This window comes from Cyprinodon tularosa, unplaced genomic scaffold (assembly GCF_016077235.1).
Source record: "Cyprinodon tularosa strain WSP-4 unplaced genomic scaffold, ASM1607723v1 ctg118, whole genome shotgun sequence".
Taxonomy (NCBI): domain Eukaryota; kingdom Metazoa; phylum Chordata; class Actinopteri; order Cyprinodontiformes; family Cyprinodontidae; genus Cyprinodon; species Cyprinodon tularosa.
The window spans coordinates 220,734-247,780 of NW_024037981.1; the positions used below are offsets into that span (position 1 = coordinate 220,734).

A 27,047-nucleotide genomic window follows, 5' to 3' on the forward strand; every position below is an offset into this window, starting at 1 on the left:
TTTAGTGCAGTTCGGTTGTGTCTCTCAACGGTTATCTTTGTTACCGTGCTCAGACCGATCTCTGCATGGTTTCAAAGGGATAGTGTAAATGGGGCTTTTGTCTTAAGGGGACAGACCACCTTTGAGAACCATGGCCTCAGCCTTGGAGGAGCTGATTCTCATTTTGGCTGCAAACCGCCCCAGTGCATGCTGTAAGTCCTGGCAGGAAGGAGACAGCAGAAACAAATCATCCACAAAAGCAATGACTGATTAAATAAAAAAAAATAAAATCACCAACGAACCCCTGTGTTACATCTTATTTTCATCCCAGGGAAACACAATCATCAATTATTATTTATTTTCCTACAAGCTGCAAAGAACCTAAAAAGCTAAATATATGAAGAAAAAAATATAATTGGGACTAAATACCAAATACCATGGATTTTTCTGAAAAAATATAAAAAACACAAACTTCCTTCCATAACTTTGCTTTTTATTAAGTTCTTACTTGTAGTTGAAGTGTAAGATTATGCTGCTGCAAGTTTTTTATAAGATCTCTTAGATGTAGCAGCTGGAATAACCAAATGGGTTTGGTAATTTTCTCCTTCCCTTAATACATTCAGCAAATTCAAAAAAATATACCCCTATTTTCAATTCAAAAAGAGAAAAGATAATTCTGCAAAATAAGACATTTGCATAAAAGGGATAGAGGTTTAATATCTGTCTGTCAGAAATTAGGAAAACCTTTGACAACATTTTCTGATGATCAATAAATGCAGCAACAAAGAAAAACAATTTTTTCATAACTCCTTTGCATGAAAACAACTAATTAATTCCAAGTATAGTACTGAAGTTTAAAGTTTGCCAACATTCACCCTGTGTTGATGAACTGTGGAACACAAGAACTGCCTGCTAGAGCAAAATAAAGCAGGAAACAGAGGAAACAAGACAAACACTGTTAGCATGTTTAAAAATCAAATTTAAAATTGTTCTTAGATAACCAATTCTGATTCTTTTATGGCAGCTATATGTTTCACAGTAGGGCTAGTATTTGTGGATTACATTTATTGCATCATACAAGGATAAGCAAAAAAACAAACCAAAAAGAAGTAGTTATAGACACTTCATGGCGATGCATTAGTTTTGGACTATTGATTCAATAGTTCGTTTGGCGAGCTGAACATCCTGATCACTGCCCCTTTAGTTTCAGTTCAACAAGGCGTGAAGCAATCTGATTGTCGGTTCAAACACTGGATCATCATGTTCTCTTATTCTCAGTCCTGAAGCAAAAAGTTGTACTTCCCAAAGTCAACCTCGTCAGGCATGATGAGCATGTCTTCTCTGGCTTTAGCTAGCTTGCGGCGGAGAAATTCCCGTCTCTCAATCCACTCCTGCAACTCCTTCGTACTATGAGCGTAGTCGCAACTAAAACCATCCGGACAGCCGCCGTCGATTCTGGAAATCAAAATCATTTATTCAGTCAGCACCTCTGATGGCAACATTAGGTCCAGATCATATACATATATCAGCATGTTGACACATAATTAATTCATTATGGCTATTCAAATCCATCCATCGGCGGTTTGTCTTTTTTTTTTTTATCATGTGGATCTATTAGATACAGAGTGAGGCACGTCAAATGTTTATGTCTGGGAATTTTCAAGATTCTGGCTTCAAAACCAGGAATTCAGCATTCTGGAGAATTATTACAACATTATATAATAAAACAGAAAGATATTTATAATAGAAAAATGTTGTGATACGTCCCAAAAAATCAGGAAAAAACTGCAAATTTGAAAAATGACGGTGATCATTGTCCCAATCCTCCTGGTATAACAAATTGGTTAAAAATCCATCAAAGAAACTCAACACAAAAGAAATATTTCCCTCTGTAATGATTCTCTAAATTACTTAAATAAATCAACCTTGCTGTGTTTTGCATTGAGTCTGTAGATGACAGCCATGTTTCTTTGGACGCCTCTGTTGAACAAAGCGTCCTGGTAGCTGATCCTACATAAAGCAGAGAGTAACCGGATACGGAGCTTACTTGGGGCAGATTTTTAAACACCTCCCAGGGAAACGGTAGCTCCACCTCAGGGCCTCGTCTTCTCCCTCACAGCTGAACACCCGGTCTTTGTGCTTCTCTGAGGAGATGTGATGCTGCCACTGCCGCTCACTGTTACTGTGTTTCCCACACAGACGGCAGTGGAAGCCATTCTGAAACACAAACAGGATGTGCGTGTTTTAAACCCCATTCTCGGTGTTTTAAACCCCATTCAACGGCATTAAATAAGCAAAGACACCATTAACCCACCAGAGGTTCAGCAAAGTCAGTTGGCATGGCGATGAATTTCTCCTCTGGGTTGGGTTGGCTCATGGTGGCTCCATCTGTTTGGCGGCTCTGAGCAGCCAAAGCCAGCCACATGTCGTACACCTGCTGCATGTCCAGCACTGCAAACAGAAACACACTTATCCTATGAATACATGTGGATGTTTGGCAAAGCTGCAGCCATGAAATCAACACCATCGATCACACCAGGCAGCATTAGCATGACTTCATTTTCTCCTGGGCTACTGCGGTAGAGAGGGACTCACACTCGTTATTTTTCATGTACATCCACATCTCCCTCTCCTCTTGACTGTGAGCAAAGGTGCAGTTTCCAGTATAGAAGCATTTCCCCTTATCCACAACCTGTGCACACATCTGACAGAAGAAAGGATCGCGTTATTGAATGCAACCTTCTGAGGTTGTCAAGTTTTAATCACCATGTCTTATTTTTTAAAAGCATCTGAACTGAGGAAGACAAGCTAAACTAGCAAATAATGGTGCACAGTTAAATATCATAAATTACTTTTGTTTTACAAAAGAAAATCTAAAAATGTTTGGAGTATGTATGGAGTGTGTGTGTATTAATCAGAGACGCAACAGAGATATCAGGAGGGGAAAATCGGCCTCAGCTCACTTGAGATTTTTCTTTTAAAAATGTTCCATATCAGACAAAATTCACTGTAGTTTGTGATTTTGAAAGACAAAATGTGGGAAAGGGGTTGAAATTTTTTTTAAGTGACCTTTCCATGATTTTGTTAACATCAATTTTTCTGCAAAGATGCAACCCTGCAAGGGTACGGCTGCATCAAGTAAAGTACTGCTATTTGTAGTTTTTCCTGCTTTATCTAAAAAATATCTGAATGTGTGAAAGTTTAGGAAAATAAATTTGAGGTACAAATATTCTCAGGGGAAAGACTTATTAATCAGGTTTAATTTAGTGATGTTACATCAAAAATGTCCATTAAAAAATAAAACACTTAAATTAATAGCATGTATATACTGCAACTTTACAGTGTCTTAAAAATTATAAAGTCTAAGGAAATTTTGGGTTTATAAGCATCTGATGGTAAATCCTTAATTTTTTTATTAAAATGAGGTGCAACAGTAAAGGTTTTTTAAAGGAACAAATCAAACACATTGTTTTCTTATTTGAGTGTCCAGTAAAAATGTAAAGACATTGGCCAAAATATCAGGAAGAGAATCCAAAAGTCTGGATTGTCCTTAGATACAATTTCCAGATGCCTGAAGGCATCACATCCATCTTTTCAAAGAGTGACATGTCAGTATAAACAGTATTGGAATTTCCAACTATTATGTGGTTCAGGAAGGAGGCAGGCTCTTTGCCCCAAAGATGAATGTGCCTTTGTAAAGATGCCAGCTGAAGCTAATGTAACCAAACTTAATGTTTTTTAACATAATGAACATTTTTGGACATTACATTTTTGGAAAAAAATGGGAAATTTTTACAAGCTTGGGAACATCTTAACTGTAAGGACTTTGCAGAAGGAGGAGTTGATGTACCTCAAGAAATAACGTCAATTGGAAACACTGATGCAGCATATCGTTGTCCGATGTACAATTACGCTATGCACAGTACAACAAGGGTTTGGGGGCTCGTCCGGGATGAGCTAACTATAGTCAGGATTAGCACACCTACATCATATTGCAGCGGGAAGTTCTTAGCATGTGGCAGTGGTCGGACTTGAGTCCATTTACCCCGAGTAGAATTCTTGACCAGTAGCACATATCTATCTTTGGTCCACCTGGAAATTAAGATAAAAAAAAACAAAACAATAAATAAACACCGGATTAAATTTTGATACTGGACAGAGCTGGTCAGTGATTGTTTTTCATGGACATAAACCCAAAAAATGTAAAGGTGGTTTTACTAATTAGAATACTCTATTCACATTTTTTATGCTGATTGCTGTAAGAATCTTAAAACTCTCACATTAAATACAATAAAAGTTGATCAGCTCCATTTATTAACATTCTACTGAACAAATCAGACAAAGTTAACTAAGACTTCATCTTTCCTTACATGTGTCTGGCTTTAGCTGTACAGTATTTGAGAGCTTTGTCCGGTTCACTGATCAGGCCGCCACGTAAGCACTGTGCACATGCAAACTTCATTTTGATGTTAAGAGTTGTCCCCGCACCGCTGGCTCCTTTTAATTTACCCCCACCAGAGGACAGCTAGTACAAAGAAAAAAAAAAGAATTAAGTGAGTTATCTTATATTCAAAATAGATTATTCAGTTTTTACTTAAAACAAAGAATCTAAGGTTCCAAGTTAAGAAGTCAAAAACTAAAATAAAGTTGTAGGAAGAGTTTAATGAACAGCTGAAAGTGTGATTATTTATTGAAATCACTACACTGTGTGCAGAAATATTAGGTAAATGAGTATTTCGACCACATCATCGTTTTCATACATGTTGTCCTACTCCAAGCTGTATAGACTTGAAAGCCAACTACCAATTAAGTAAATCAGGTGGTGTGCATCTCTGTAATGCGAAGGGGTGTGGCCTAATGACATCCACACCATATAAAAGGTGTGCTTAATTACTAGGCAACTTCCTTTCTTTTGGCAAAATGGGTCAGAAAAGAGGTTTGACAGACTCTGAAAAGTCAAAAATTGTCAGATGTCTTTCAGAGGGGTGCAGCAGTTTGGAAATTGCCAAGCTTTTGAAGCGGGATCATTGCACAATCAAGCGGTTCATGGCAAATAGCCAACAGGCGCGCAAGAAGCGTGTTGAAAAAAGAAGACGCAAAATAACTCCCCATGAATTAAGAAGATTGGGCCAAGAAATATCTAAAGACTTATTTCTCCAAGATGTTTTGGTCTGATGAAATGAGTGAGTCTTGATGGACCAGATGGATGGGCACCAGGCTGGATCAGTAAAGGGCAGCAAGTTCCTTATCGACTCAGACGCCAGCAAGGTGGAGGTGGGGTATTGGTCTGGGCAGGTATCATCAAAGATGAGCTTGTTGGACCTTTCGCGTTAATAATGGAGTCGAGATCAACTCCCAGACCTACTGCCAGTTTCTTGAAGACACTTTCTTTAAACAGTGGTACAAGAAGAAGTCGCCGTCATTCAAAAAAAATTATGATAATCATGGAGGACAATGCTAGCCTCGTGAGACCATTCTGATCTCGCGAGCTTTCAAGATTTCACTCGCTGATCAGTCTGGAGACTCTCCGTTGAAGAAAATTTTGAGCCGTTCACCAAATGAACGTCCAATCAGCGTTGGCTTTGAGGCGGGTTGAGGTGTGACGCAACGAGAAGCGCGACAGTTCAGTCTAAAGAACATGGCGGCTTCAGCCGATGAAACTAGCGTTAGCGTGGCTATCGAGCAAGTTTTATCGGAATTACACTATTTCTTCACTAAAAGAAGAGCAAAACACTGCTCTGGAGGCTTTTCTCAGAGGAAAAGATGCTTTTGCTCTTCTCCTGACTGGTTTTGGCAAGAGTTTGATCTATCAATTGGCTCCTCTTCGTCGTCGCTCGGTTACGTCATATGCTTCGTTGATCTGATTGGTTTATATGGCCCGTCTATCACCAACATAGGCCAATCAGCTAACCAGTATTTTCGCCCCTTCCCAAAATTATTTCTACGGAAGGTTTCCAGATGGATATGCGGAGCAAATCCATCTGGTGGAGTCAGGTTAGGACAATGCTCCGTCATCAAAATACACCACAGCGTGGCTGGCCAGAAAAAGTCTAAAAGGAGAAATGACATGGCCCCCTTGTTCACCTGATCTGAACCACATGGAGAACCTGTGGTCCTTCATGAAAATGTGAGATCTAGATGGAGGGAAAACAGTCCACCTCCCTGAACAGTGTCTGGGAGGCTGTGGTGGCTGCTGCACGCAATGTGAATCGCAAACAGATCAAGACACTGACAGAATCTAAGGATGGAAGGCTTTTGAGCGTCATGGTGAAGAAAGGTGGCTATATTGGTCACTGATTTATTTTTTAATTTTGAATGTTGCAAATGTTTATTTCTGTATTTTGAGTTGTTATATTGGTTTACCTGGTGAGAATAAACAAGTGAGATGGGTATATATTTGTTTTTTATTACGTTGCCTAATAATTCTGCACAGTAATATTTACCTGCACACACAGACATCCTCATAAAATGGCCAAATCTAAAAAAAAAACGCACATCAACTTCCAAAAATATGAAACTTTGATATTAAATAGTTTTTTGGGTTGATTGAGAACACAATTGTGGCCCAATAAGAAATATAATCCTGAAAAATACAACTTGCCTAATAATTGTGCACACAGTGTATGATAAGCAGGGAAATGTGCAGCACAAAAAAGAAAAACTACAGTTGTGACTTGTTTAACTGTAGAACATGAAAAAAACATGTGGCTAATAATAAAGTATCTGAAGAAGTTGTATAGACTTATGCAGGGTTACTGAGAGACAAAGCTACATAAAAGAGAACTAATGGAAACACTTAATGCCAGCTGTTGCTTCTGAGGGTTAATAAAGAGCTAATAGATTTATATGTGATTACTTTTACACAAATGGGCAGATTAATTTTTATTTCTTCATTTATTCTAATATTTCACTTTGTACTCAGATTAATGTTAATATGACACAGAGATAATCTGAACATTTTAAATATTGCAGTGTGACAACAAAAATAACAGATAAAATCATTAGAAATGCAAGAATATTTTTCTACTGAATGAAAATTTAACCATAACAGATCCACATTATTTACAATAAGTGATTTACTACTATTTAAACAAAACACAAAAATCTTTACCCTTTTCTCTTTCTCCTTTCTGTAGTTCTGCTCCTGCTTGTCATAATATTCCCTTGAAACTTTCACAATCTCATCCGGACTGATACCTGTAAATAAACATGTTTTAATAAAATATATTCACTTATCATCTGCTAACATCAGCATTCAGAAGGTCAAATAAAAAGACTTTAATTCCGTAAAGCTGGATAATATCACAGTTGGTTCAGTAGAGGATTTTAGACCTGAAGCTTTAACCATAGTTTTTCTACAAATATTACAAACTTTCATTTTATATATTAGACTTTAACTAGAATGAACATATTTTATATCCTTTACCTTATGCAAACATGCTTCACAGAGAAAAGAGTACAACCCTCACTATGTTAAACACTTCTTTAGATATCTGCATTTTAATTCGAGACATTTGCACTGAGGATTTTGTTCATAAGGCACCAAAAACAGATTAAAAATTAGGTGGGGTTGATCCTAGACTACCAATCTTTTTTTAAGACCAGGGTGAATTAGTCAGAATCTAAGGTTTTTAATTGACTTCCACTGCGTCAACTCAAGGCTGTGTGCTATCACCTCTACTTTTATTCAATGGTTAAAAAGGAAAAAATTTTCAGAGCAAACGCAGAGAAACTAGCATGGCCCAGTGATGGTTGATTTGAGATGTGAGAATTTAAATTTCTATAATATTTTCTATATGATTATTGCTTTAGGGATAAAGCTTTACAGACATTAAGTCACTTCCATCAAATATTGGGCCGAATTGGGAGTATTTTACACTGTAAAAAAAAAAGATCTAGAAATAAATAACATTTTCTTAAATTAAGTGCACTTACCCTTAATTTTGAAAAGGCAAATAAGATGGTTTGCCAACGGACTGGGATGTTTTACTCTTAAAATAAGATAATATGCACTTGAAATAAGACAATTCTTTATTATTTTAAATGTATATTGTCTTGCTCCATTCAAGAAATAATGCACTTATTTTAATTAAAAAATTACTTATTTAGATTCATTTTTTTGCAGTGTAGGTGATGAATTACAACATGAAGCTAACTGTGAGGCATGGTGCAAGAATCCACATCTTCTGCTATTTTAAGGTTGATCAAAGCATAACCATCCTGTTTTAATCCTTTTTCTACTGGATCAGTTTGATCCATTTCTGGCTGAGATTGATTTGCCCAAACGATCGGTCCCAACTGTGTACAGCATGCTGACACCGCAGACCAACACTCCTTTCTTAAATCAAGACTTTCACTCAGTCAATCTACTTCCTATTCTCAAATTTTTTTTTTTCCTGAAGGAATAAATCAGATTTTTATGGTTTTTAAAATCTAATTTCATATGCATTTATTTATTCTGTTTCAAACTCTTCCTCTTTTCTTCTGTGTCCTGATATGACTGCTTTTACGGCACTAGTGGCTTGTTTTTTATAAATTGGGCTGACAGGTATATAAGGGAGTAGAGAAATACAATATAGGACCGGATTCAAATCTGAAACGGCCATGATTGTGTGCGCTAACCGCTGCACCAACGAAACACGTCCCTCTGTTTCAATTTGTAAAGCCAGGAGCACTTTGAGTATGATTACAGTTATTTAAACGGGACTGTTTGTTTAAATGTCTAAAGAAATGTTTGAATGTTCTGTACGACTGAAAAACAAACCCACCAACACATATTAGTTACATAACCTAGAAACTTGGTCCCTCTTTGTTTTGCAACAATGGTTTAATTAAATATTTAACTGCTGCCACTTAATTATTCTTCCTGCTTCCATGATAAAAACATGGATTTTTATTATGAATAAGTAGAAAGGTAACATCATAATGACAAGAGGTACAAACGAACGTAGACGGGCTGTTTCTAATAACATCATACTTCTCATCAGTAAAAGGATTTCTGATAACTTAGGTGTTTTGGTTTTGATATACTGTATATATATTGTCTATTCTTAATGCACTTTTTTCCTCCTTGTTTGCACCTTCTTTAACTACTATGTGACCAGTGAATTTCTCTGCTGTGAGATCAATAAAGCTCATCCAATATATTCTAATCTATGTGATAGGAACCCACCTGTGTCACGCTGGACCCTCCAGGTTTTCAGCTCTATGACGGAGTGGGCAAATACACAACTGTCCTCCCGCAGGCAGCCGTATCGGATGGCTTGTCGACACAAACCCAACTGGCACAAGACGCTGAGAGGACGCACTTTGCTGTAGTTAATGTTGTGGGTGGTCACTACAAAGGCCAGGCACCTGAAGGGAACCAAGAGCAGCAGTTAGAGGAACCTGAAAATGAGAGACGTTTCAAGGTCGCCTCAGACCGCAGACTCACTTATTAGCATCAAAATTGTGATGAGCGTCCAAGTTGGAGCAGATTGCTTGACTGACACAGGAGCGCTTGCTGATTATTCTAGGTTTGCCGTCGTAGCATTCCTACAGAGAAATACCAAAAATGAAACCCTGCGTTCAAAAGTAAGATGTGAGATGGGAGAAGATGTGACGGCTGCACTGACCTGACAGAGGAAGATAAACCTGCCTCTGTGCTCCTGCAGGAGACCAATGATGCTGTTCACTGGGTCCATTTTAACAGGTGTGCCTCCAAACAGAGCGTTCCTGTCCAGCCTTCCCTTCCTTTCCTCTGTCCAAACGTCGATCTCCAGCTGGTTGTAAGCGAATGTGCATTTTTCTCCATACTTGCACACACCCAGATCCCCGGACTTCAGCAGCTCTGGATAAAAGAAAACATAAAATACTCAAAGTAAGATCACACCATTAAAACACAGATCATGTGACAGCTCTGTTGAAATATTAGCCTCTTTACAGACTTTTTTTGAGACGTGTGACAAAAAAGTAAAATTAATTAAGCACAAACGTAGTTTGCAAACCCTGCAAAAATGTAATCACCCTCCTTGTTGTTTCATTAATTAACCTTTTCCTGGTTCAACTTTAGGAGCTACATTCAGGCCTGAGTCCTGCCTGACCTTCAGAATAAAGATTCACTCAAACAGAAGCTGTCTGCAGTAAAGAGGCGCTGATCTAATGCAAGAGCGGAAAAGCACTCTTTGACATCTGCAGGTCTGGAAACTGTAATAAAGCCGCTGAGAAATAGAGCTATGTGATTTTTGTGATACATCAAAGCAGAGAAGCAAAGATTTTTTTTTGTTTTCGACCCAAGTTGCGATTTTATAACACTTTTTTAACATAACTATGTTTGTTCTTGTACTCACCTGACGATAATTATCTGTCAGAACATTTTCTATCAATTTCTGCTGGCATTAAGTCGGCAATCAAGAGCTGAGTGAAAAGGCAAAAATCTTGATTTAGCAGTTGGTCTATGTTCATACCCTCACCTACGGTCATGAAATCTGGATCATGACCAAGAGAACTGCAGCTTTATTTACAGGGTGGCTGGGCTCTCCCTTAGAAATAGGGTGAGGAGCTTGGCGTTCGGGAGGGGCTCAAAGTAGAGCCGCTTCTCCACGTCGAGAGGAGTTAGCTGAGGAGGCTTGGACATATTTTTCTGGATGCCTCCACAGGAAGGTTTTTCAGGCACATCCCACCGGGAGGAGGCCCAGGGGGCGACCCAGGACATGCTGGAGTGACTCTCTCTGCTGGCCTGGAAGTGCCTTGGGATTCCCCTAGCAGGAGCTGGAGGAGGTATCTGTGCAGAGGGAGGCCTGGGAGTCTCTGCTGAGACTGATGCCCCCACTTTCTGATACCTTATGAGTACGAGTTCCAAGTAGTTTACACATATCACAGGCTGATCAGTGGTTCTGTATCTCAAGGAAGACTACTTGATGACTGCAGAGACACAGATCCTTCTCTTTTTTTCATAAAGTAAAGTAAAGGTAACATCTGGTTAAAAGGAATTTCTTCATGGTGTTATTCTGAACCAGAGCCTCACTGGTATTTAGAAAAGAAGTAATGTGTGAGCAGAGAAATCCTAGAGCATAAACAGGAATGGATTTTCACATAAAGGGGAAATTAAGAAAAGTCTAAATGTGGACTAAGTCCCGATGAGATGCTGAGGGATGATCTTAGCTGTATTGGAGGCTTTTCCTGTACAAACCTTCTGTCGGAGTTTAAACAAAGTTATCCACAGTGATAGAAAAGAATCAACGCTTGGTGGAGCTGTTGCTGCTAAGGCTAGCACGTATTAGGAAGTTTAGGGGGCAATTAATTGTTTCCTTTTCATTAAATTGATTTATGTCTTTAGTCAAGTAATAAATCATTCAAATAAATAGTATTTCGATTTATGCTTCTCTGATACTAATGTTCGCTCGAGGATATGAAACATCAAATGGTGACAATATGAGAAAAAACACCACACAATATAGTGGCGGCTTAACCGACTAAATTTAAAGAAACTAAAACATAAACAAATTAAAGTTTTTAATACCTGAACAAGATAAGCTCTAAGCTTTAACAATCCCCCTTAACTACTTATAATTAACTGAACTAGAGATTGACTGATACTTGCTTTGTTTAAGGCAAGTGCAAATACTGATCATGTTGAAATCAAACTGACGCTTGATTTTCTGGGGCCAATTCTAGGCTGATACTGCTGTTTCTTCCTCAGTTTACGTTATTAAAATTAAACAATGATAACAAAATGATTACAAAACTGTCAAACAAATCGAAAAAAAAACATTAACAATGGACCGCAACAGTCTTCACTTGATCTCAAGGCTGCTTGATGCATTAAAACGAATGGTAATATTGGCCAAAAATATCAGCCAACCAATGTAGCAGTCAATCACCAGATTGAACAGCACCAAAACTTAAGGAATAAATGTATGGAAGCCCGTTTCTGCCACATGAAAATAAAAAAAGAAATTGCGAGATTTAGTCATTCTTTTACTTTCATGTTGCAGAAACGGGCTTCCATAATAAAAAAGATCCTCCTAGGAGCAGAAATTAGCATTGTCTAAATACTATGATGATGTTCTCTGATGTTCTCCTACCTTTACAAAGAATAAAAGGTCCAGAGAACGACGTCCGGGAAGGAAGCCGTCTCACTCTCGTCCATTCAGAAGGACAATCAGCCTTCCGTCTGCACAGCAATATGTCACACTTACAGTCATGGACGAGGTCTGGCTTGTGAACAAAGCTGTAAACACTTGGACCTGGAAATGGATAAAATACATTTAGATTTAAATAAAACAAATAGAACCAAATGGAGAAAGTTGATTTCATAAGAGGACAGACCAAGACGAGGAAAACAGAGGGAGCAAGCCTGCAGGAACTCGTGGGTGGAGGACAGAGGGTTAGAGACGGCTGCAGTCCCATTATGGCTGTCCTTCGCCTTCAGTTAAGAGAAACGACTTCAGTTAACATGGCGAAAATATCTAAAAATAAAACGATAAACAATCCGTGGAATAAAACACTTACTTTAAATTGGTGTTTTGGAGATCTGATTAGAGATGAAGCAGCAGTGTCAGACTCTGAGAAACCTGAGGAATAACAGCAGAGTAGCACAGATGATAGGCGGTAAAATATCAACAGTGATGCTCTATTGTAAAAAACAGGCGGTTTATCATTTAATGGACCAGGATTAGTGACACCTAATGGGATAAACTGCAAATTACAATAAAATGAAGACCACAGCTCTGTCCTACACCAGAACTTTTCTAGCAGCAACAAAGCAACAGTAGAAGATACGCTTTTAAAAGAGGGAAAACTCCTCCTATATCCCAATTTAAGAACTCCTTGCGCCGTGAATTTTCAGGTTAGACATCAATACAATAAATGATCTTCATGGGAATTTTAAAGAGAAATAAAAATGAGGGCTAGGCCTACAGTAAACCATGTTTGCTTTAGTTCTTAGGGCTAAAAGACTGAACTAGAAAGAGATCTGGCTTAAAACCAGTGCAAAGATGTATTAGTGTTCTTGTTGCTGAAAATTAATCAAACCTTTCATTTCAGAAAATGTATTCACATGGGAAAAGAAAACAGCTAAGGAAATAATCCATTAGGAGTTTTACTACCAGAATCATCTTTCATTTTTATTTATTTATGTGTTTAAGTTAATTGAACTTTTGATTATCAAACATGACTTCCTAATTTTTGGTGAATTCACTGCCTATTAGTCTGGAGGAGGATTTGTAGTCATCTCACTACAGCACACAGCAGGACTGTGAGGGAGGTAAATGTCTGAAATAAATGAAGAATATGCAGCCAAAGCTAAATATGTTGGAGGATCTTTTTAAATCTGGTTAGCCAGACTGACTAACAAAAGCTCAAGACTCTTTGACCAATCACAGCGCAGGAGGCGAGCTTACAATGAAACTGATTTTCTTTAACCATAACAGTCCAGACTGCAGCTCTAACAGAGCGATGCTTTAACAATGCTCCTTATTATGTCCAGAAAGAGCTTTTTATATCATAAAAATGTCAACAACTGGCTTCTGTAAGAGCTTTCATTTTAAAAAACAAAAAAGATGTTTTTGCATCATATATATATATATATATATATATATATATATATATATATATATATATATATATATATATATATATATATAGACTTAAGAACTCTTTTGTCCCCCACGCCATCAGACTGTACAATGCCTCACAGGGGTCGAGGAAGCGACACAGGACAGGGGGAAGAGGGAAGGAGTAACAACACATTTTTCTGTAAAATGTGAACTCCATATATATCAGGACAAACCACATAGTGCAAGTGCAAACCATACTGAATCAATCTATCCGCCAAACTCCTATATTACATACACAAAACTCCTATTATATACAGTACACTGTATTTAATCTGTATTATTTTTTGTTTTTTGTAGTTGTATTTTGCTTAATTTTAACTTAATTTAACTTAATACTTTTTTGCCCTGTTGGCTGCTGGTAACCTTAATTTCCGGAGGGAGTCTTCCCAAGGGATCAATAAAGTACTGCCTAAGTCCAAGTTTAAGTCTCCACATTCGTATTTATTCTACTTTGTTCTAAACGGTTTCTTGCTGACTCGGTTTGTCTTGCCAGATCCTTTCCAGAATGATATGCTGTGTACACGTGTGTGTATATGTCATGCTGTGGGCCTTTTTCTCTATCAGAGCCCTACCTTAGATAGAAGGATTTCTTTTAAGGCTTTGTTTGCATCCATGTGAAGAAATCGGTCCAGCTAAATTCTTTTATGGAATTCTAATATTGAGTCAATTTTTATCCTCAAATGAGGAAATACCAGGAGGAAATCCAAGGAGCTATCTTACACTCCAAACCATCTTAAAGCCTGCAGGAGTGATTTTTTTTTTCTCACCAGAGCAATAAAAATAAATTCTGAACCTTTTTGTATGCTACAAAGCTCTGAAATGCACTTTGACACAAAAAATGCTTCTGTTCTGTGCATCAGCTTAAAATGTAAAAAACATTTTTTTTTTCAAATAGGTGAGGTGAGGTGAGGATAAATCTAAACGAGGTTGGAGGTAATCACCATTTGAGCTGAAATCAGAGAGGGAGTCTAGGCTTGTTCCTCTGGCTGAAACTCTTTGGAAAGCAGCCTGGACGTCTTCCTCAGTGGGGAAGGAGTCCAAAGCATCAAGAGAGCCCACCTGCTTCTTGGCGATGGCACCCGTTTTAGGAAGGTCACCATTCTGAGCTTTTATATGAGGCCCCAGGGCATCCACCTCACTCATCAGGTTCTCTGGGTTTTTCTCTCTCTCAGCTTTAGCCTCCTTAGCAGCGACAGCATTCGGCATCATTTCCAAAAGGTCATCAAGAGTGTCAAGAGAATCCAGACCATCCAGGTTATCCAGTGTTGTGACGTTAAGTGACGCGTCTGAGGCAACCGTTCCATCTCCGTTCCCGGGGGTTTGGAGGTCATCAAGGATGTCCAGCGCTGCAGCAGCTGGGCCGTGATCATCGTTAGTGAAGGAGTCCAAGGAGTTGAGATGGCTGCCAGATGAGCTAAAAAAGGCAGGAGGGAGCTGGGGAGTCGGGGCGGGAAGGAAGGAAGGGGGAGAGGGTGCATTGCCAGAGTCAGAGAACTGCAGAACCTTCAAAAGGTTTAAAGAAACAAGAGTCAAAACAACCCACAGCTTTAAAAATACTATTTAGAACTTTATACTTTACTTATCCTCAATGAAAGAAAATATCTGCCTTCTATACCTCTGATGGGACTTGCCCAGAAGGAAGGCTGTCCAGCAAACTGTCTAGATCATCTCCCACCACCTCCAAGTCCTCCACAGCTTCCACCAGCTGATGTGCAGGAGGTGTGGGGAGAGCGGTGGACTTTGGCGCGCTGCGAAAGGCGACTGTAGTAAAGCACCAAAAAAAAAAAAAAAAGACTCCGTTGATCAGAACACTAAACTTTTATTGATATTTCTATCAGCTAGCAGAGAAGAACCATTCTGACCTGCTGCGTCGACACTCGGAGGGTTCACACCATTCTGGACGCCATTATTAACAGGTGCCTGAAAGGAGGGGTCAAAATATCACATTTATTTTGGTACTTTATTTCTCCTATTAATTAAAAAAAAACCTTAGGAGGATGAATGCCTTAAGAATACACTGATAAATCCACAAACATATAGTAACTGGATATTTTTATCAAAATAAAACAAAAAAAACAAGAAAAAACCCAAAAAACAGCAAGCCTTATATATTATATTTTTCCAGTTCGGTAGAAGTGACCTCACAAGCCAAAGGGTTAAAGCCATCCATTCCAATCAAACCACATATGGAGAGCTCTAATCCACACATTACAGTGTTTATTAAAAACAGTCATGCCAAATAGGAAAAAAGACTTCCTGTCTAAAAGAAGCTCAGCAAATTGAGGTGATACCACCTGTCAATCAATCTCAGAATGTGATCTAGATTTGACCTCGAAGTGAAACGATGCTCCCCAGCAGCAGCTCCTCTGATAACGTTAGCAGGATTTTGCATAGGAAGGAATAACGGACATAGAAATGATGCTTGAAATAAGCTAAATGTCGTCAGTGAGGAAACACTGCGGTGCTGCATGAGCAGCTCAACATGTCAGTGGTTCATCATCTGTAGGTCAGTGACAAACTTTTCCTTCATTTTTTTGTCATATTTACATTTTGCTCATGTTTAGCTTATTGTTTGCTCATTTAATGCTTATAACGTATACATTACATGAACTCATCAACTTTTGTAATTATAAAAGGCGTCAAAATGACTTGTGTAACATTAAGCTTCACTATCCTTAGTTTGCTGGAGCTTTGTTCGCACTAGCTTGCATTTCTGTGTAAGCTGGGCGACCTTCCGGGTGCCGTCAGGTTTATTGCACCCAGTGGTTCCTTCTGCAGTGATTCCTTAGCTTGAGCAGGCAGCCATGGATGTGCTGCACAGGAAGGGGATCAGGAGGACTTTCCATTAAGTGGAAAAAAAAATTCAACGAGATGAACAACGCTGAGAGCATCAGGAGGAGGTGACAGAGTAACACTGGAATCACACTGAACGCTGCGACCCAGCAGTCACTGGTTATAATGAATATAAATTTCCCGTTTTATCATCCGATAGCCCCAATGTTTCACTTCCTCCTTTTTTGTTTTTCAGAGCTCAACTGATGTATGTTGGTGGGTTGATTTTTTCTGAAATTGGGACTTTTTATCCACTATGCAGCCTGCTTCTCCTGTTTGACATTTGAAATTCAGGGGTTTGATGCAGAGAGTGCTGCTGCGTCCAACTTTGCTTCGGTAACAGCGCCTACACTGCACCATGGATGATTTTTAATTCAGTTTGAGCCTGGCGCAACGAACAGAGAGCCAGATAAATTAATTGTATAAAAAATTAACTTCAGAGACACCCCAGCATTAACTAGTTTAACTGTACTTAGATCATTCAGCATTTGCAGCAAGATGCTGCATATCTTTTATGTCTGTTGTGGGAAGAGAGATCTCCTCTACCATCATCTCTTCAGGTAACTGCATCAATGAAATAGGCTTTCAGCTTAACAAGCTAATCAAGAAGATTCTGTTATAGGAAATTCTCTAGAACCTCTGGAAAAAATTTTTACTATGGAAATCTGGAAAATTATAGAGGACCCAGATCATCTTTTCTTCAGATTGTTGTAAATAACAAAGTAACTTCAGCCAGAGCCGCTGCTAAACAGACCACAACAGGAGATCCTTCATGCCTGCAGCTATAACATCTACACAGACTCCAAGAAACCTCAATGAGTTTCATTTCCCCTTTAAATGAATAGATTTTTGTGGTAAATTCAACCATAAACTAAGAAATCTGATCCCTAATCTTAAAGCAAAATGAAGGTGTGTTCCACCCTACAGCTAAAGCTAGTATAGACCAACAGATATCAGTTAATATTTTGCATTTCATGCACATTCTCAGCATTCATGCAAAGCAAATATCACTTTTAATGCTTTGGAAAGAAAAACTATTCTTCTCCCTTTTCCAAAATCCCTACCTTCTATTTTAGTTTAGTTTCATTGTTTTTATTTTAACTTAAGTTCAACAATACACCCACCCTAAGTCTCAGACAATGTTTGTTTTTGTTTTTCTGCTTCTTTTACAGCATATAAGAGAAAAATAAATACTTTTTTCCCCCTCACCTTTGAGCTGATGTAGGGTTTTCGGACTTTCATCCCCAGCCGGCGGGCCAGATCCTGGGAGAGCTCATTCACCTGCTTGTCCTATTGAGAGTAAAAAAAAAGAGCGTCTCGTCAGATTTCCCCATTCCCAGGCTACCTGACATGCTTTGCATGAACTCTAGAATCTTCCGTCCTCCTGGTACCTGAGGATTACTGAGCAGGCAGACGGTGGTGCAGTCGTATGCCTCCTTGTGCTTCCCGAGCTCCTTCAGGCACAGTGCCTTCCTGTACAGAGCCCTGCGGCTGCCCTCACACACCTTCAGAGTGCTGTCAGAGTCCTCAATACCTTTACTGTACATTCCCTTCATAAAGACAGATGCGGTGAGCAGACATTGTTAATAGTAAAGTATAAAGGTAAATATTGCTCCATCTTTTTTTCCTCTAATGTTTCCTACCCAACAGGTGGAGCTGTTGGGTAGGTTTTCCTTGGTACAGGTTTAGTTTCAATGACCTTTTAATGCTGATCAAACACTGAATGATTTAGACACAGTGGGGAAGGAAAGTTTATGAGGCTGGTGCAAAATAAATTATGTCTGCACTGGAGAAACATGTAAATAATGCGGAAAAACACAGGAAAGCAAACAATGAAGCAGATCGTTGTGGGAATAAAATATTTTACCTCCAAAACATCAAGCTAGGTCATCAGAGGAGAACACACTGTGTGTATTATATAAAAAAAAAAACAGGATGTAAAGCTCTTATGTTATAAGTTAAAGCCTAATTCTAAAATGGATTGAAATGATATTCTTGTTTTTTGGGGGGGGGTTTGTCAGCATGTCTTTCAGCATACTTTTATTTTCGGATGTTTATCACAAAAATATGGATACCGCGCTATGTTTTATAAATGTCATAATTGATTTTTTTTAAACTTAAGAGATAATTTTCACTGTTTTCTTTCAATGTTGGGAAATATTAGCTGTTCAAAGTGGTTAGCAGTTCACTCTACAGACCGATCATCTTTCATTTGTAGCTGGTGTGAAAGCATGTTTTTCCTCGGCCTAATTGTGAGATGAAATATTTTGAGTGTGCCTTTTGTTCTAATCGGAGGGATTGTAGAGAAGTCTTGTACCAGTGTATGCTGGACTGTTTAAGGTAGGGGTGACAGAAAGCAGTTGCCTCCTCACTCTAGACCAGGGGTCGGCAACCTGCGGCTCTTTAGCCTCCCCCTTGTGGCTCCCTGGAGCTTTTTCAAAAATTTATGAAAATCGATTCTTTTTTTTTTTTTTTATGGTGTGCAGGTTGCAAACAAAAATGAATGTTTTCCAATGCTTTAAACATTTGTATTATAAAAAAATGTAAACAATAATTTGCGTCAAAGCCATAGAGATCAGTGGTCATAAATTGGAACCAGCGTGGCACGGTGCCAGGCAAAAAAAGCTGCAGGTGTGTCTCGGAATATGAATCCCAAAGGGAAAAAAAGAAAGATAGCTGATGAGAAAAGAGGATTCAAATAGGCCGACTCATTTGCTGAACGATTGCCTGCATTTTTGCAAAGGCATTTCCAGGTAAGGCTAAATCTGCAGCCCACCACCAAGCCAGGAGTGAGAGAAAAAGTGCAAAGATAGATTTAAGAAGTGGATTGCATTTCCAAACTCCACTACTGCTGCTAGTTTTGTTGCAAGGATGGAAAACCGTCCACAGATCAAACAGGCAGCGCTTTGAACTTTCTTCCATTTTTCCCCCAAATCCTAAAAATATTAATCAGACCAAGGAACGATGGTGACGGAGGATGTGGGATTTCGGGGTTAGAGAGCACAGCTCTGATGTTAATTCCTGCTTGGTTCCTCATGACTCAATAAACTCCTCCCAACAGAAACACGTCCACCATACAAAGAATCCTTTATTGTGTTTCTATAATTTCATCATTGCAAGAAAACTTAAACCGCGCGGTGAAGGTGGTGAAGCGGCGCTCGGTGAAGCGGTGCGCGACGGGAGGGTTCACTGTTCCTCCGTCACCTCAGGCTACTACAGTATGTGACATTTGCTTCAGGATAAACATTTAATCGTGAATGCTTATTATATATTATATATTAAGCCCATATAGTCCTTTTCTATAGTGGGATAATACACTTAGAGCCCCTGTTGCTATACGAGGCTTATATAAGGCTTTTACATTTTTGCGGCTCCAGAAACAGATTTTTTTTTTTGGGTCCAATATGGCTCTTTGACCGGTTTGGGTTGCCGACCCCTGCTCTAGACAAAGGTGACGTGTGGGTCATGAGAAATAAAGAATGAGTTCACACAGTCTTCCTCATGCCGTGAACAGAACACACCTGTTCTGAAATGTTTATCTGGCCAGGGAAAGATATATTAACCTAACAGGGAATGTCCTTGATAAACTGAAGTTATTTTCCTCCAAACGTTCGTGTGTGAGGAAGTTTTTTGTATGCAGGGGTGGGTTGGTTCCCCAGGTAGGGTGTGTGTGTGTGTGTATTGGGAGTTGTTGTATAAATGTATGTACTGAGCTTGCTCAAGTCAGAGATTTTTCCTCTCCGTCTGCAAGTCTGTGTTTTTGCAAAATTTGCTTCTGCCTCAGCTTTTAAACTCCACCCTGGATGACTGTCAACATTTGGACATCTACAGCTCTGTGCCATGATCGTCTAAAGAAAGCAGCAGAAACGCTCACCATACTGTGGTACGCAGCGGCTCGGTTGACATACAGGCTCTCCAGCAAGGCTTCAGGGATCTGGATCTCTTCTGCTTCAGCATAGATGGAGACATTTAAGGCCTCGCTGAATTCTTTGACGGCCTCGCTCCACTGTTCGTCTCGGAAGAAGGCATTGCCCTCTTCAAGAAGGTTGCAAACCAAGCGGGTCAAAAAGTCCTGAGGGAGAGGAAAAGATGCACACAGAAGTTTTATTCACAGACAGTCACAACCTAAGTAGGGTATCTATAGGATATATGCTGGATAATATTCTTGGTTTCATTTCTTTAGAAGCTTTTGCAGAAAAAATCAAGTGTGTATTTTACATGTTTACGTTAATGCTTGAATATCTGCTGCTTTATTTTAACTGTGGAGACAAAGAAGTTTTATTTACAGCTGTTTTGCGGTTTACTAAACAGCATTCAGAAGCTGATTGCTTAATATGCCATTTCAGCAGTGCAAAGCTTCTGGGCTTCCGTAGTTACGTTTCAGTATACGGCTGAATTCCATTGCTGAAATAAGTCAGACCATTTGCAGAAGAGTTCCCCTGATTTCAGCACATGCAAGTTACTACATTATCTGAGTTATTGGACAACAATATAATTCTGATTTTTTCTTTTTTATCCAACTGGGCAGACCTGGCCTCATTAGTTCCACTGAAACAAATCCTCACATTGCCTCAGACAAAGACTTTCTGGAAAATTTGATGGAAAAAAATTATCTGAATACAGAGCAAAGGAGTGGTTGTTTTGATACAGAAAAAAAAAGAACAAAAATCTGAATTTGTTTAAAGTCGTAGGGAAGCGGCCGCTCCAGCCGTTGCATTTCTTAATTCTCCCGAGTGGTGCACAACTTTACGTGAGTGAATAAAGTGAATGTGATTGGTCGTTTGGCAAGGGGGCAGGATTTTTGTAGCGGAAGGTTCGCAACCAAGTTTGATTGTGGCCGGTTTCTCTGAAGCATCTTGCTAACCAGTTGGCAACTTAGTGCAAGTAGGTTCCCATTGGGTAATTCCATTGGGACCAAGTAGCACTAAATTGGTGACTTAGAAACAACACTGTCGAGGAACGCTATGGACAGCGTAAACATGCTAGAGGAGGAGAGTTTTGCGTCAGAGGTCACGGATGAGTCTCCTCCGTCATACATTTTTTATTTAGAGGAGGAAAGTGGGGAAGAGGATCTTGTGGAAGAGGACGCCAGGGTGGCTAAAGCTTGGTTTGGTGTAGAAGGCTTACAGCCGTACATGTTTGAGCCCTTGCCTCGCAACGCTGCCACTTCTGTTAGCTCTACGCCTGCCAAAGACACAGACGTCCATCCCCATGAACACTGGGACGGATCTCAATGGGAAAGGAAATGATTCTGATTTCTTATTTCAACTGTTGCGTATATTAGCTGCGGCATATGAATCAAGATGCTATGACTGAAAAAATTGGATTGAGAGATGACCGTTGATATATGATTGGCCGAATTTACGTGTTCAGGCTGACGTATAACTAACTGGCCTGCATAAAATAACAGAAAAAAATCACAGATTTTAAGACAGGATTTTTTTTTTTTTTTAAAGAAATTTTCTAACTTTTGGGCAAATATCATCTGATAAAGAGTACATTTATAGGCATGTTTAAGCCAGAATGATTTGACATTTAAATATGACTTCCCTACAATTTTAACCTCTTAACATCCACCACATTTTGGGTAATTCTCGCCTATTTTCCATAGCCAAATGGAAAGCAAATAACTTAGGAACTGTAAGCCCAAATTCCATGACCAATACATTATTTGAAAGCTAACACCGTCTAGTTTCCTAATATATAAATTAAAATTGGGTGACTAGAACACAGACCAACCTGCATCAGTTCATACATGACTCAAAGTTGTTGTTTTTTATTCTTGGAAATGATAGGTCTTTTTTGAACATCAGTAATAAAGATATTCTTGAGAAAAGGCAGGTTTTTTGTATGATATTTGTTCTACATCTTGTCAACCACGCATGTAGAAAATTTTTCAGACCTCTAGCTATAACAGTTCTAGAGCTGTGGGGTTTGGAACCTTTGGTGTCAGCTTGGAGCTGTGCGCAATGGCTCCACCTGCTGGTAAAAATTTTACCACTGGAATTTTATGCATTCTGAATTATTACCCCAACTTAAGGTGGGTTTTAAGGGGTTAATAACATTTCATAGCTTTCTATTGACTGAACAGTTGCCCAGCCATGTTGTAGGAAAAGCATCCCCACAGCATGATGCTGCCAACATAGGTAGATTTTCTTTTTTTTTTTTTTACAGTGCAGAATACACTATAAATCACTTTCTTTGCACTTCAAGTAAGTACTACTCTGTCCTAATTTGTCACCATGAAATCTAAGTAAAATGTACAAACTTCTAGCGTTTTTTTCTAACTTTTCGGTTTCACACATGACACTGATGTTGAATTCATTTCCACACAGACAGTGGAAGGACACATAAACCCTGATTCCAGACTCAAACTGATGAATCAAAGCTCCTACCTGGTAGCCTGCAGGATCTGGATAAGCCAAGGGAGACCTGAAACAAAACATGTTGACTCATTTAGAAGCGCTGAATTATCAGAGCTGGGGAAGATAAAGAGTCGAGGCCAGTTTCATTTTGGCCTGGCCTCCACATAAAAACAATGAACTCACTGTATAAAAGCTAGATCCTTGATGATCTCTTCCTTTCGTTTCTCTCGGGCTGGGTCCATGGTTGGTCACACCATAGCAGATCTTAGGTGGGACAATAGACTCAATAAACTCTGCATATTTATCTGCCATTACTTCTCCATGTATTTACCAAAATACAAACATGAACTTTATGGAGGGAACAACTTCAGAGACACGCTTACCTGATAAAGTTCAGCGAACCAAAGCAAAGTTTAAAGGCGGGTCATATTTGCAGAGAAAAGCAGGAACAGAGCAGCAGCTGCTGGGGGAGGCGAGCTAAGGAGCTAAAGGACGAGCTTTGAGTCCGACGAAAAGACTCACTTCATGGGCTCAGATAAGTTTCGATTTCCTTCCACTAGGTCCGCCGCAGACAACTGCAAGCAAAAGGCTGCACCAGCTGCTGGGGCGTCACGTGACTGCTGCGCGCTGCTGCGCTACGTCGGCGATGTTGTTTTTTTATTTTTTATTTTTTTTAAAGAACTTTATTGACAGTTGTTAAACGACAGACACATCGTCGAAGCTCACGCATAACCAAACAGACGTTTGCCACACGTAAACTAAAATTTAAAGTAAGTTGACTATTTAGGTTGATTTTTTTTCTGTTCTTTCAATGGTATTCTACGGAAGGATTAGGGCCACTGGAAAAAAAATTAACAGATTTTTAAATTTTATTTCAGTTTAATATAGGCAAAAAGTCAGAATTATGAGATTAAAGTCAGAATTCTGAGGTTAAAAGTCATAATTATGAGGGAAAAAAGTCATAATTATGAGATTAAAGTCATAATTATGAGAAAAAAAATCAGAATTATGAGATTAAAGTCAGAATTATGAAAAAAAGACAGAATTATTAGATTAAAGTCAGAATGTTGAGAAAAAAATCTGAATTCTGAGATCCAAGTCAGAATTCTGAGATTAAAGTCAGAATTATGAGATCAAAGTCAGAATTTTGAGATTAATGTCAGAATTCTAAGATTAAAGTCAGAATTCTGAGAAAAAAGTCAGAATTCTGAGATTAAAGTCAGAATTCTGAGATTAAAGTCTGAATTATGAGATCAAAGTCAGAATTGTGAGATTAAAGTCAAAATTCTGAGAAAAAGGTCAGAATTATTAGATTAAAGTCAGAATTCTGACTTTTTTCCCCATATTAAACTGAAATCATTTTTTTTCTCCAGTGGCCCTAATCCTCTCCCGTAGTATTCCAATATGTTTTCAAGATCTGTGTGCCAAAATATTTTATGCAGCTAATAATGTGTTAAAATTGTGATTAATTAATTTAATAATAAAGTTTTCATTGGTTGTTAAATTGAGTTTATTACAGTAAAAAAAAAAATAACATAAGCAGCCCCTAACTGTGGAATGATACATCAACAGTTGATCTATTATTTCATTTAATGTTCTGATTTGATAGACAGTGATGGAGCTTTGTTAGAGCATGGTGAATTTGTTGACACATTTAATCTGAACTGTAGTAACCATAGATATCTTCAAGGGCAAAGGTATTCCTGATGCCCTTCTCCTTCTTACACACATTAAGGTCCTCCAATTGTCCCTGAAATTCTATCCACATTGATGATGAACAATATCTATCAGATAAAAAGTGCAACAAGGTTGTTCCCATGTTTTTTTCTCAATTGATAAAACAGTGTTACTGAAAAATAGCACACATTTCCCAATATTTTACAAAGCACTGCAAACTCAAAAGCGCCCCGTATTGTCAAAATTAGCCCGGTGTACTACAAAAGCTAAAACGCTGTTGTCTCTCTGAGTCTCCATATTTAGTGTACGAAAAAGATGTCTCCAGAAATAACAGCTAGAACACAAATTCAACTCCTAATTGGGTCAGAGGGAAGCATTGCAGTCCCTGACTGTGTTTTTCAAATGACTCTTTTTGAAAACCGTGTTCTGTGACTGAAATGTTTGTTCATATCTTTTTCTAACAGTGGGCAACAGTTTGGGGATCAGTGTGTACCCCAGGAAATGTATCCAATATTTTAATGACAAAGTAATGTTTTTTGAGAAATGTGTGCATTCTCCAACTGAGGAGAATGCATGCAGTTAAAGTTGTTTAGACTCACTCTAAAATATGTTATAAAATGTATCCAGTGGCGGCCTTTTCTACACAAGCATTTTAAGTTTGATCTAGCTGGATTTGCCTTCTTGTCCTGTTGAACCTATTCAACACCACTTTTTTTCTAGTCCTGTCTCAAGTGAAATCTGCAGAGACAAATAAATTTACTTCTGTACACTGAAAAACATTCCAGTTTTCAATCAACCATATTGTGTTTTATGTTTATTGTACTCAAAATAAGTACTTGAGTTAAAGTGTTGACACTCATAGTCAAATCTTAATAAACTACAAGTAGAAGTTACTCAGTCAAACATCTACTCAAGTTAAAGCATTGAAGTGCTCACAAAATACTTAAGTATTTTAAATTACATGGATTAAAAAATACTAAATACATTTTCCAATATCGGTACATTTCTGTGAAAGTTTCAGTTTAATTTTCAGAGTAATTTTAAAGAACTTTGTAACCTTCGAAACCACCTGATAAGAACATAAGGAAAGAACTTCAGCATAAAAATGCCTACAAAAACAAGAACAGATATTTTGATTATCTTTTATTTAAAACACACAAAAAAATAAAAACACAAAAAGAAAAGAGGATTGTCTTGTTTCACCTCACACTTTCACTATGGAATAGAGGTTTAAGGTTGAATCTATTACCACAGAGAACCTGTAACTCACACTACTGAACAACTTGGTCACATGGCAACAACTAACACCCTTAATAAGAATAAAATAAAAATAATATCTGCCACGGGTTTCTCACATTTCTGGAATTTCATGCAAATATCTAAAAAAGTGGAGTCCAAATTCAGTCCTAAAGGCTCCAATCTGCCATGTTGAAATTGTATTTAAAAAGTAACAACTAACTAGCAGCTTAATTGAAATGTAGGGGAGTAGAACGTTATAAGTAAGGTAGCTCCCCAAACAATTATCAAGTAATCATACATACAATAATCAAGTAAATTTACTGTTATTTTCCACCACTGAGATACAACATACTTAAATACAATAAATAGTAAATGGCCAGTAATTATATAGCGACTAAAGCGCTTCACACTACATTCAATCATTCATCCATTTACACATTGATGGCTGCTACAGTTGCCCGGGGCTCACTGATAGAAACAAGGATGCCGTACACTGGCCCCACGGGGCCCTCTTACCCCAATAAGGTGGTTCCTTTAGCAGTACTTCTACAATATATGCTTAAATATAAGAAAGAAATGTGCCATTGTTGATATCTGGAGTTTTGTAAATGAAAAACAAATGTAGTGATACATACATATTGTTTGCTTTAACCAAAATGAACCTTCTATTGTAAGAAAAACATCTGTTTTCTGTTAAAGGAAACATTTCGATCATCCTTTGATAATCAGTTTAAGGTTAAAGAGGTTCAGATAAAACCCTGAATAAAAATTATTACTGCAATACATTTGTCCTTTTCTCAATATTTATATATCAGATCATCTTTTCCTTATTTTCATACCAAAAACCTTTCGGGCAGTGTTATTCCATATATATTCTTGTATTTATTTAAGTTAACTGCATATTTTTTTCTCTATGATGTTTAGCATCTTATCACCAAAATTATTTTTTTGTACGTGTAAACACAATAAAGCTTTTAAGCTTTATTATTTAAACCTTACATAACTGTTTTTCATTGTCTTAGAACAATCACTATTATTAAAAGAATCTGAGTCTTATTTCTGCTGTGTTGATTTTGCTTGTTCTTTATTTTTGTTTTTTATTAATGCACATATTTGCCTATGAAACAAACATAGAACAAGAAATAGAACACAAAACATGTAACAAGGGATGCAAGGGGAAAGGGTATCTATGTTTAGATATTCAGTACAGACAAATAAATAGGGAAATAAAGACGATATAAATCTAATAAATTGATTAAGACGCTCAGATATATTTATCTAATTTTTTTGTTTGTACTTTTGGAAATAGTAGATAGATATATTTCAACTAACAAATCAATATTGGAAAAAGGTAAGG

At 38.2% G+C, this 27,047-nt stretch overlaps 1 protein-coding gene across 1 annotated transcript; it reads right to left on the reverse strand.

Annotated features, from left to right (window-relative positions):
• Nucleotides 1–670: 670 nt before the first annotated feature.
• On the reverse strand, nt 671–23,372 carry LOC119799406 (zinc finger CCCH domain-containing protein 7A-like). The gene is made up of 22 exons (XM_038309287.1): nt 23,158–23,372; nt 22,958–23,038; nt 22,805–22,841; nt 20,284–20,481; nt 17,801–17,959; nt 17,619–17,699; nt 15,440–15,497; nt 15,193–15,338; nt 14,519–15,080; nt 12,472–12,533; nt 12,289–12,385; nt 12,045–12,206; nt 9,594–9,808; nt 9,413–9,513; nt 9,152–9,333; nt 7,091–7,176; nt 4,350–4,504; nt 3,966–4,071; nt 2,575–2,683; nt 2,294–2,430; nt 2,027–2,196; nt 671–1,434 (listed from the first exon to the last, which is right to left on the reverse strand). Exons 2-22 carry the CDS (start codon nt 23,014–23,016, stop codon nt 1,254–1,256), a joined length of 3,063 nt encoding a protein of 1,020 aa, XP_038165215.1. The 5' UTR covers nt 23,017–23,038; nt 23,158–23,372; the 3' UTR covers nt 671–1,253.
• Between the last annotated feature and the right edge of the window lie 3,675 nt (nt 23,373–27,047).

Coding starts and splice junctions, on each gene's coding strand:
- LOC119799406 (XM_038309287.1), bottom strand. CDS start 23,016: ATGGACCCAGCCCGAGAGAAACGAAAGGAAGAGATCATCAAGGATCTA. Junction 17,700..17,800: donor GCCTGCTCAGTAATCCTCAG/GTACCAGGAGGA, acceptor TACTCTCAATAG/GACAAGCAGGTGAATGAGCT. Junction 15,081..15,192: donor CTGGGCAAGTCCCATCAGAG/GTATAGAAGGCA, acceptor AACCTTTTGAAG/GTTCTGCAGTTCTCTGACTC.